General features: G+C 40.8%; 1 protein-coding gene across 1 annotated transcript in view; it reads left to right on the forward strand.

The window, feature by feature from the left end:
* The first annotated feature begins 4,216 nt into the window (after positions 1–4,216).
* Positions 4,217–12,107, forward strand: part of LOC140388538 (guanine nucleotide-binding protein G(i) subunit alpha-2) — a 248,176-nt gene continuing 240,285 nt past the window's right edge. Inside the window, exon 1 of the mRNA XM_072472910.1 lies at positions 4,217–4,653. Within this exon, the coding sequence (XP_072329011.1) occupies positions 4,536–4,653 (118 nt within the window). The 5' untranslated portion in view covers positions 4,217–4,535. The remainder of the gene's footprint in view (positions 4,654–12,107) is intronic.

Consider the following 12,107-nt stretch of genomic DNA (forward strand, 5'->3'; position numbering starts at 1 on the left):
AAAAAGAAAAGGAGAGAGAAGAAATGAGAAAAGAAAGAATAGCCCTAGCAGAACAAAAAGAAAGAGAAAGGGAGATACAGATCAGGGAAAAAGATAAAGAGAGAGTTTGAACTTCAGAAAATGGCCATGAAACATGAGAGTCAGTTAAAATTGGCTGATACAAAGGGAAACTTACAGTTGGATGATAGTGATGAGGATAGTGAGACAGAGCGTCAAAGTTGAAGGCGTGGTGGGGATCTATTTAAATATGTCCAAGCATTGCCAAGGTTTGACGAGAATGAAGTGGAAACCTTTTTCATTTCATTTGAGAAGGTAGATAAACAAATGAAATGGCCACAGGACATGTGGGTATTACTGATTCAAACAAAGCTGGTAGATAGAGCGAGTGAAATGTTTGCATCACTACCGGAGGAGGTATCTGGGACGTATGAGGAGGTGAAAAAATCCATCTTAGGTGCATATGAACTAGTGCCTGAAGCTTACAGACAAAGGTTTAGAAATTTAAGGAAAGAATTTGGTCAAACATACATGGAGTTTGAAAGGCTCAAACAGAGTAATTTTGATAGGTGGATAAGTGCTTTGAAAATAGACCAAACGTATGAAGCTCTCAGAGAAATTATAATTTTGGAGGAGTTTAAAAATTCAATTCCTGATGTAGTGAGAACTCATGTGGAAGAGCAGAGGGTTAAAACTACGAGATTAGCAGCAGAAATGGCAGATGATTATGAATTAGTTCATAAATCAAAGCTTGGTTTCTGACATCAGTTTCAGCCGGTGAGGGATAGAAACTGGGGACATGAGAAATACTCAAGTGGTAAAGGTAAAGGTGACCTGATGGGAGATAATAAAGAGAGTGCACCTCAGATTAAAAAAGAAATCCAGGAGGGTGGAAGAGAAATGAAAAGTTTCAAATGTTTTCACTGTAATAAACTAGGCCATGTAAAGTCACAGTGTTGGTGGTTGAAGGAAAGCACTGGGAAAGCTGATGTGGTAAAACAGGATAAACAGGTTTGTTAAAGTGGTAAAGGAAAGCCCAAGTGAAGCGAAGAAGGTGCAAAAGATTGTACAGCCTGATCAAGAGGTGATTGATAAGAAGGTGCCAGATCTCTTTAAAGAATTTACTTGTGTGGGTAAAGTTTACTCATGTGTATCAGGAGGAGCAGGTAAAGAAGTCACAATTTTAAGAGATACAGGAGCTAGTCAATCTTGAATGGTAAGAGATGAGGAATTATGTAGTTTGGGAAGAATGTTGCCAGAAAAGGTGGTAATATGTGGAATTCAGGATGAGAGGAGTAGCGTTCCTTTATATAAGGCAAGGTTGGAAAGTCCAGTGAAGAGTGGTGAAGTGGTAGTAGGAGTAATAGAGAAACTATCTTGTCCAGGAATACAGTTTATCTTGGATAATGATATAGCTGGATCGCATGTGGGAGTGATGCCTACTGTGGTTGATAAGCCAGTGGAAAATCAGACAACTGAAGGGTTGAAGGACGAATATCCTGGGATTTTTCCGGATTGTGTAGTAACAAGGTCGCAAAGCCACAGGTTAAGACAAGAGGAGAAATCAAAGAGTGAAGATGATATATATATCTATGATCTGGTAGTTTTCAGCCAGACATGGAAAGAACATTTAAAACATCTTATGGAGTTATTCGATCGACTTCAGGAGGTGGGTTTGGTGATAAACCTAGCCAAAAGTGAATTTGGAAAAGCCCAAGTCACTTCCCTGGGCCATACAATCAGACAGAGTCAGTTGGTCCCACGGGATGTGAAAATGAAAGTTATTGGGGAGTTTCCGATACCCTCGACACGACGGGAAATAATTTGATTTTGTGGCATGAGTGGATTTGATCGAACATTTGTGCAAGAGTTTTGTAGCGTGATTGCTCCATTGATGGATTTGCTGATGAAACATCAAACATTTCAATAGACAGCGGACTTTCAACAGACATTTGACTGCCTGAAAGCTGTGGTAACCTATACTCCTGTATTGGAGAATTGCAAGGGACTCTGTGATCAGATTGAACTGAAGTATCTAACTTTAAAGAGAAATGTTGAGGCGTAGAGGAATGGATGGATCGTGCGGAGACCTTCTTGCTAAAAGAGGCTGTTAATTGAGAAGGATTTCAATTAGAGGAAAAAGAACGAAAGAAACAAAAAAATGGACTATATTATTATGCCTGTTTGCGTGTGGTTTTTTTTGAACCGGTAAAGTGTTTTTACTGTGTCCAATTCTTAATTGATGGTGCAAAGGTGAAAAATGAAACCATCTTGAAGTTGATGGTTTTTTTTTTCTTGGGGTCATGTGAGAGTACCTTTAAGAAATGGATGTTTAAGCAATGTACCTTTAAGAAATTGAGCTGATCATATTACTGAATGATGTCAGAGTGTTGGGGGAGCTGAGCTCACTTCTGCTTTTGGTTTCAGTTTGAAGAGGCAGCTGGGAGTGTCTGTGTGTTTTGCTGAGAGCTGCAGGAAGAAAACACAGAGCTGGTCTGTTGATGTCTGCAAATCCAAAGACTATAAATATATTGAATGTAACCTCATGTCTGTTGTTGAAGGTTTGAAGTCTTTTGGATGTTTAAAGGAACATTTTATAGGAGTATTTAGTGTTGTAGTCTTTTGGGGTTATCTTTGAAGTAATGGGTGTTAAGATATTCAATGTTTGTTTTTAAAAGGTTAAATTGAGTTCATAGAATAAACATTGTTTTTTTTAAAAACCATTTGTCCATAATTGCTGTATCACACCTGGAGAGTACACTGTGTGCTTCCCACACCACAATCTATTAAAAGTTGTGGGTCAGTTGAACGGCATAAAACACTTTGGGGCTCTGTAAACCCCGACCCATAACAGAAATTTCTGTTCATGCTGTACTGCATGTTGGCCAAGCTGTCTGGTAATTTAGACAGTGGAGGGGGTTGGGAGAGGTAGTGGAGGAGAAAAGCTGTCTGTTGTAAGCATACAAGTGGAAAATGACATTGCCTTCTCCCATGATGTCCAAGAGGAGCAGCATATGGGAAGGGGGCAATTATAGATCTTTGGGGACCTCAGAGGTAACCATCCGGAAATGGGAAGATAAGATATTGATGGCGATTCTGGCTACAATTAGATGGGTAAGAATGGAACCAGATGATTTCTACCTCTCTGCAAGCGGAGGTAAAAAGTCCCATGGGAATTTGTTTGAATAGCAGGGAGCTCTTGCAGTGTTCTGGCCAAAATGCATCCCTCAACATACACCACCAAAACAAATACAATTGTTGTTGTTTGCTGCATGCAAATTGGCTGCTTTTCTCGCTCACAAAATTTGGCTGCATTTTTTAAAAATAACATTTCATTGGGTTTGAAGAACTTTGGGATATTCTGGGGTTGTAAACGTCGGTGTAAAAGCAAGTCCTTCTTAAATAAATCATTACATTCAATGGAATATATATTCATTTCAGTCCAGCTTGTTCTTTGAGGACAGAAGCAACCACCTTCTTTATTGCTGCATAAACAGAAATGTAACAGTTCTTCCACATTTCTAGTTGGAAGTTGGCCTTTGAACATTCTTATTTTGTTTTACTTATTCATAAGTAGAGCAAGTTCTCAGTAACTGATCAGTTTGTAAAGGGGCGGTGATTGCATGTTCTTTTGTATACAGTTTCCATGTGAATAGTTTCTTAAATCCGTGCGATTCCTCTTCGTCTGCTGGGCTAAAGACGCCAGTGATCTTGGGATTGGTTCATTCTTGGAGATTTCGTCGCCTTCCTGCTATCAGAACCGTTGTGTAGCAACAAGTCACTCGAGTTGCTGTAGAACAAACACAATAACACGAAAACGAAAGGGTAATGAATGCTAAACACGAAAAAGTCAGCAAAAGTAACACGAGGGTTGTGGGAAACGTGCAGAGAATTTTAAACAAGTGACAAACAACTATGGTTGAAAGACAATCGTGAGGCTGCGAAATAACGATTGCGGTTTTTTTTTTTTTGCAACGTTAACGAAAATGCCAGCAGCCCAGCCGCACCGACCGGTTAACCTGCCGCAGGGGCAGAAGAAGTAGAGGGGGAAATGGAAAAGACCCAGAGTGTCAATCAAGGTACCTGGTGGTGGGAGCTGCAGGCCGCGGGGCACGCTGGGGGCTGCAGTCCCCGAGTCCCGGGGCGCGGCTGACGGCAAAGGGGGGCGGGGACTACATCTCCCGGCGTGCCCCACGCCCCCCCCCCCCCTCCCCGCGCCATCCGGGTGCCTGTGCGAGCTGGAGCTGGGTGTGGTGGAGCAGCCCGAGCTCCTCTTACCCACCGACATCGGAAAGCGGGGTGGGGGGGAGAGAGAGAGAGAGACAGAGAAACATTGCAGCAACCGACACAGAAAGGAGGAGAAACCTTTCTTTTTCAACGGTTGGCAGAGGAAAAATCAAAAGTTTCTTTTGGGAAACGTCGTGAGGACTTTCCCCCCCCCCCCCCCCCGAAATTTTACAAGGAAAAAGGCGAACTTCTTTTCTTCAAACATCCGCACGCAACCAAACAAAAAGGATTGAATCCACTTCCAAGTGACCATGGGTTGTACCATCAGCGCTGAGGACAAGGCGGCTGCCGAGCGCTCCAAAATGATCGATAAAAACCTCCGGGAGGACGGCGAGAAGGCGGCTCGAGAAGTGAAGTTGCTGCTCCTGGGTAAGTTGTCCCCCTCACCCCCCCCCCCCCCCCCCCAAGCCTGTGTTCGGGCATTCTGTGGATGCCAGGTTGGCTTGGGTTGTGCCATCGCCACAATGTTTAAACCGCCCCCCCTGGACACTCTGTAACTTTTCACCATTGCAGACCGAGCTGAGGCAGACCGCGGTCTTATTGAGTGGATGTCCCTGCAACCGCTCCCTCAGCAAACCCCCCCCCCCCAATCTCTCTCCACTTTACCCAGGGGAGGGTGATTACAAATAAGGGAAGTCGCATGAAGCGAGGTCTTTTTCAACAGCGGGGCCTCCAAATGTTCAATACAACATTTATGGTCTCTCACACACACACACACAAAATTAACTCCCTCGCCCCGCAAAGACACCCAGTTTGAAACAATGCATCCAACTACTTCACAATGTTTCCGAGGAATGCCTTCTGCCTATTCCTGCGTTTGTCTGTGAACCGCTTTAAATACCTCAAGACGCTTCAAATAAGATCGCTGATATTCCCCGGGGTGTGTGGTGGTGGGGTTCTCGTTTGTTAGGATTGATCAGGCTCGAGGGGCAGAATGGCCTCTATTTTCTTTTTCTATGTCTACCATTTTGATTTCTACTTGGACACCACACGCCCCCCACCCCCCCAAAATACAATTGCAGACATAAATGCAGGAAGTAAATGTTTGGGGTTTGTCCATTACTTTGCGAAAAAAAACCAACAGTTTCGGTTGTCTAGAAATCGTACATTTTCCCCACCGCTATTCAGTGATTTCAGTAGTTGGCTAACTGTGGGAGAGTTGGTTTGCCGTTGGTGTGTAATGATGTCGTCAGGGTTTAGACGACCGTCTCTGGTGCGTTTTGTCTTCTGCGAACTTGGACGATGGGTTCGTGCTGTTGACGTGAGAGTTCAGACAAAAAAGGAAGGAAGGACTGCAGGAGAAATGAGGGGAGCCGCTGGGGCCCCACGTCGATGCACAGTTTAACATCAGCCTAATGTGAGCCTCTATCGTTCTCGTGTGTGAAGAATCAATCGGGAGAGATCGCAAGGAAAGGAGGGGACAGGAATTCAATGGGGATGATGTTTTGGCGGCTGGCTGTGATTAATAAGTGTACATGGAGAGCTTATTCACAACTGCAAGCTGCTCGCATCGCCTGTTGCTTTACTCCAATTGCACCTTCAGCAAAATTAATTTAATATATTTTCCATAAATCAGGTAATTACATTGGGATAAAGTCACATTGAAAAATGATAGCTTACTCTGCAGTAGCACAAGAAACACTTGCTCGTTCAAGGATACATCCCAAAGTGTAGATGTGCACGCTGTCAAACGCATGGGGCAGTGACACATTTTATTAAAACTGTAGCTTGCAATGGTGAAGACCCTGCTGTATGATTTGCATAGACTGTGCCCATTTATGTAGCAATGTTCCCCATTTAAAAATGGAGCAAGAATAAAAATGCAGGAGTCTCTGGAGAAAATAACCTTCTCAGATGGTGGCTGCTCAGAGGTATGAGGAAAGCAGAAGTGTGGAAGCCTGACAATGATTTTGAGAGTTTATGGGTCTTCCGGGGCGTAATCTAAATGTTAACCCAGAAATCCCTTTGGGTATTTTGTTTCTAGCAAAAACGGATCTTGCAGTTTTAAAAAACTGATATTGAACCGAAAACAAAAAAAGCCTTTTGGGCGTGGAACCATCTTCAGAGGGTGAGGTGACACTTGTGGTGTTGTAGGACATCGTATAATTTCCTGTTGTGAACAATTTATCTGGTCATGTTTGCATTCACTCTTGTAACAACCAGTAAGAAAAATACTGAAATGAAAGAAATTGAAGATCATTGTTACATGAGGAATGGAGAACTGATAATTCCCATATGAAATATTTTCAGCATTGAAAGCAGATTGAGTACGTCAGTGTGAAATATTGCAAATCGGTTGGAGGAACAGGGAATCTACCTACACCTTGGAACACGAGTCCAAAGGAAATGAGAAGTACAGATTCACAAGTGCATTGAAAGTTGTAAATGCTGGTTAACAAATTCAGAGAAAAAAGCAAACCAAGCACGGAGAATCATTTTTGGAGAAATATTCAAGAGTTCTGGTCTCCAGATTACAAAAGGAGATAGAAATTTAAACAAGATTTACAAGGATGAACCCAGCAGTGAGGGTGCAAATATCAGTAAAGGTGAAACAGGCTGCGACTCTTCATGAGAATGGAGAGGTGATCCGATCAAGGCCTTTAACACTATGGAGGGGTTAATTAGAGTATGCTATAAATATGTTGTCAGTTGTGGGGAGATCAAAGCTAGGGGATAAATATAAGATAATCACTAAGTCCACTAAAGAATTGTGGAAAAGTTGTTCACCAAGAGAATGGGTTGAATGTGCAGCCCTCTACCACATGGAGTGATTGAAGCTAATAATATGGATGCATTTGTGCTGAAGCTAGCTAAGTACATGAGGGAGAAATGAATAGCAGATTAGAGTGGGATGATGTAAAGTGGGAGAAGAATCCATAGAATCCCTCCAGTGCAGAAGGAGGCCATTTGGCCCGAGTCTGAATCAACCCTCCGAAAGAGCATCCTACCTAGGCCCACTCCCCCGCCTTATCCCTGCAACCCAGCCTAACCTGCAAATCTTTGGACACAAATTGGCATAAACCGACCTCGACCGTTGGGCCGAGTGACCTATTTCTTGCTGTAAACTCCCTGTAATTCTATGTAGGTCATAGGTTTGACAGGGAGCCCCTTTGATCGAAATTTAACAATGACAGTTATGAGTAATATTTTTGTAAAATGCATTCTTAATTAGTGCAGTTTTTGGTACATAATGAATAAACATTTTAGTTAAAATTATGCTGAAAAGGAGCTCCATTCAAAATAACCATGAAAACCTTGTGATTCTGTGCTTTAAGAACTCACTATAAATCTGCAGTGTCGTTATTAAGCATGACTCTGGCATGATGAACCTGCAGATAAAATGTATTTAATGTCTATGAATCACATGCTTTTTACAACATTGTACTACTTATCTGTTTAGGAAAAGGTCACTTCTATGTTTAAATGTCAGAATCTATTAGTGAACCATTTAAAACAAACAAACAAAAAAATTTAGAGTACCCAATTATTTTTATTTTCAATTAAAGGGCAATTTAGCGTGGTCAATTCAGCTATCCTCCACATCTTTGGGTTGTAGGGGTGAGACCCACGCAGACTCGGGGAGAATGTGCAAACTCCACACACACTGACCCGGGGCCGGGATGGAACCCGAGTCCTCGGTGTCGCGAGGCAGCAGTGCTGGCCACAGTGCTGCTCCGTGATTCAACGGTGCTAACCACTGCGCCACCTGGCTGCCCATTAGTGAACCATTTTGTGTGCAAATATATTTATAAATATTTTATCCATTTTAAATCTATAGATATTTTAGTTTGTGTTCAATTTAATTGATAATGGCAGTTAGTGAAGTACACATTCTCGTTGCAATTCTTCACAACTTATGTTAATTTGGTAAATAGGTAAACCGAATTAGCTGAAGGCACATTGTTTCCGTGTTTACGTGTCTCCCCCCACAACCCAAAAATGTGCAGGCTGGGTTGAATGTGAATTGGCCACACTAAATTGTCTCTTTTAAAAAAAAATAATAATAATAATTGGGTACTCTAAATTTATTTTTTAAAATTAGCTAAAGAAATGGAAAAATGGACTTATAGGTGCATTGTATTCCTTTGTGGCTTGTCTCCAGTGCAGCTGGAGACAGCACCAGTGCTAATTAGTCTCTTGTGGTTTGGGTTTAGGATGTTTACAATTGAATGTTGTCAAATGAATTTTCAAAGTAAAATTGGTACAGTAATTAAAATGCAATGTATACAATATGAAAGATACTTAATGGAAATCACTCTAACATAACGAATACTTGCAAAACGGCATCTGAATCTACAGGGAGATCTTGATTCCTCAGTGTATCTATTTTAAAAAGGCCATTTGAGATGACGTTTTGCCGTGGGGATTGGGGGAAATCTCATTGTCCCATAATTACCTTGTGTGTATCTCCATTTCGCCAAATTCAGGTTGAGATAATAATGGAATAATCTGGTGAAAATAACTTAATACTGCTCTGTACTCAAATTACTTCATTTCATTTTGGTACCATGTTTTCATCAATGATGTTGGGTAGCTCATTTAAGGGTAGTGCATTAATAGACAGAGGAATAGAATCAGAGTGTATAATTAATTACAGCACATCCTCAACTTTCAATATTGGTGCTCCTGAATGATTTATCCTGTCTTTCCACCTAGCCTGGTTCTATGCTTTGGAATGAGGAGAAAGCTATTTTGATTAACTATATTAAAATGGAACTTTATAGTTCCTGAAATATTAACTTCCGAGACTTAAGACATTTCATTAGTGATCACCTTTCATTTCTTGAATAGTAAAAGTGAATTGTGAATATACTTAAAAAATTGATTTGATACATCATATAGAACGGTAGTTACAAAAGTGTCAATTTCAAGATCCAAGTAATTTGTCGGACAAATTTAGTTGCCTCTTTTGCTAATTGTTGGTTGAGTCTTGGACTTCGAGTTGGTGGAGACAATAGAAAAAGACAAATAATATGTATAGGATTATTCTGTGATCTTGCTGTGGGGAGAGTGGAACATGCCAGACAAACAGCCATTGTCTAATGAGTATTTCTTGAATCATGGCTCCTGTTTTCCTGGTTATGGTGTGATTTTGACAGCTGCTGTTGTGAAACCCATGGTCGAAGGAGGATGACATACTGTTTTCAAAGATAAATTTGAAAGGCAGGGACTGATTCTAAAAGGAACTCCTGAATTAATCCCTTAAGCAACCATTTGGAAGGGAAGTGCAATCTGTTTGAAAATGAAATAGCAGATTGTACACACAGTTGAGTTTCTTGGGTTCCTGGTATGACCAGCACGTATTCTTGTATATTCAGAAACATTGCATTGCAGTCCAATTATTCGTATTGAATTGTCAACTTTTGTATAAAGCAAGCAGTTGGGAGATAGATACTGAACCGAGAAGCTGTAAAATCAAAATACTTGAGCTAAGAGGCAAGTATCATCAGCAGGATCTCCTTTTTAAAGAAAGCCAAATATAATAATTTTTATAGAAACATTAAAATAATTAAAATTACTTAAATTGTTCCTTCACAATTTTCATCAGTTAATCTTAAATGTTTTTGATTTAAACAATGAGTGATGATACTGAGCTGACTGTGTGAAAGAGTTGAATTAACAATGCAGTTGAAATGACCAGATTGCTGAAGCATACATGAATTAATGACTATCTGTGCAGAAACTCATTTCCTATATACCATCAATGTCAGTTCCACCTCCTTGGGTCGATCCTTTTGTGATCTCATCAGCATTTGCTGGTTAGTCAAGTCATCAAAATAAGTTGTGCAGCATAGTTTCTAGGTTTCATTTATCATTCAGTGGCCCTGATGGTGGTGTTCATTGCAATTGTAAGCATTGTGCTATACAATGGATATAAATGGATTGAAAATGTTTTATCACTTAAGTAGTGATTTTGTCGGTTATTATTGTCTTAATCTTTAAGTGTAGATGCTATGAATGCATTGCCGTTGCGCGGATGCGGGGAAACGTTTATGTAATTCATTGCTCTGTAAATTAGTACGATGTGTGAAATTTGTAACACTAGACCCAACTGCCTTTGTACTTTGTGTTGTCTCCTATTTACTTACCAGTAAATTGTCAATTAACAATTATCAAAGGCATGTACAGGCTGGAGTTAATGGTGCACTTTCTCCCTATTTGCATATTGAAACATTTCCCCACCTCAATGTCAATGATGAAAAAAGAGATGCATTTAGTTAGAGCCTTTAACAACCACCGGAAGTCTCAAAGTGCTTTACAACCAACTGAGTACTTTCGAGGTATAGCCGCCAATATGGCAGCCAATTAGTGGGCAGCAAACTTCCACAGTCAACAGTATGGTAAGTAGTGGATAATCTGTTTGTGATGTGGGTTGAGGGATAAATATTGGCCTGGGGAGCCTTCCCACTCTTCAGAATATTCTGATGTGATTTTTATGTCCACCTGAGACGGTAGAGGAGACTGTAGTTTTTTCAGCTGTAGTTCCTTTCTACAGCTGTAGTTCCATAGTCCTGTGTTTCATAGAGCGACTTTTGCATATTGTAAATGATGCTATAAAACCCATAAATATGGCTATTGAAGTAAATAATTAACATCAGCGGACATATGGCTGCTCTCGAATAGGAGCTGACAAGTGATGTCATTGCCAAAAACATTTTTGGCTTATTCATTTCCTCCCCCAACCTGATTTTACCCATGGTAAATAGTCAACTCCAAATGAGTACAGAACTAATTGAAGTGTAAGTTGGATATACAGATCTCACTGTTTTCTATTATATAGAATTCCTGGTTTGAGCACAGGAACATCTCAAACTCTTTTTCTTTACAACCCATGTACTGACTGTAATCTACTCAGTGTCAAGATTGAGCAATAATAATTTAAGTTTCTCATTCTCTTGTGAAAAATGTAGCAATTAATGATAATTGCTAAGTGATCCAGTGGAGTAGGCTGTGGTGCAAAGATTTCTAAATTGACTGCATTCAGTTGCAGTTATAGAAATCCGAGCAAAATGCTGCTTGAATGCGGTGTAATAGTTCTTGGCACACCATTGAAGCATTTTTCAGGATACGCCTATATCTGAAAATAAGCTACTTCAATATTTAAAAGTGCTCGTGGCAAAAGTTATGAGCCAAAACTTTAAGCTTCAGTAGCTGCAAAAACATTTTACCCACAGGAAGTTACACGGACCTATTATGCCTAGTTTCTAATGCATATCTCAACTGGTAACAAACAAAATCCAGAAGTGTGTATTGTATGCTAAATGCAGGGGCCTCTTGATTCATGCTAATTGTAAGATCAGGAAATGAAGAATGAGTTCAGAAAAATGGCGGCATCGTGCAGAATGCTCTGCTTTTGGGAGGAAAATGCATGGAAAATCTTTCTCTTTGTCTCTTCCCAGCAATCCTTTTTCTTCTTAATGCACAGGAGGGATTCATTTGTTCCTTGCAAAGTAAAAACTTATTTTAAAAATCAATCCATTAACAACTTGACTGTGTTCTAATGAGCCACACATGGAGAGTTCCTTTGACCAGTTAGATTTGTTGATTCAATGAAGTCAAAAAGTCATCCCTCTGATTTTGGATTGGTCTGGTTAACATTAGATTCTATGAAAAAAATCCTTCTCTGTGTCTCTCTCTCTCTCTCTCTCTCTGTCTCTCTCTCTCTCTGTCTGTCTCATTCTCGGTCCCTCGCTCGGTCCCTCTTTTTCTCTCTCGGTCGTTCTCTCTCGGTCGTTCTCTCTCGGTCGTTCCCTCTCGGTCGTTCCCTCGCGGCCGTTCCCTCGCGGCCGCTCTCTCCCTCTCGCTCTCTCCCTCTCGCTCTC

Source organism: Scyliorhinus torazame, chromosome 13 (assembly GCF_047496885.1).
Source record: "Scyliorhinus torazame isolate Kashiwa2021f chromosome 13, sScyTor2.1, whole genome shotgun sequence".
NCBI classification, from domain to species: Eukaryota; Metazoa; Chordata; class Chondrichthyes; order Carcharhiniformes; family Scyliorhinidae; genus Scyliorhinus; species Scyliorhinus torazame.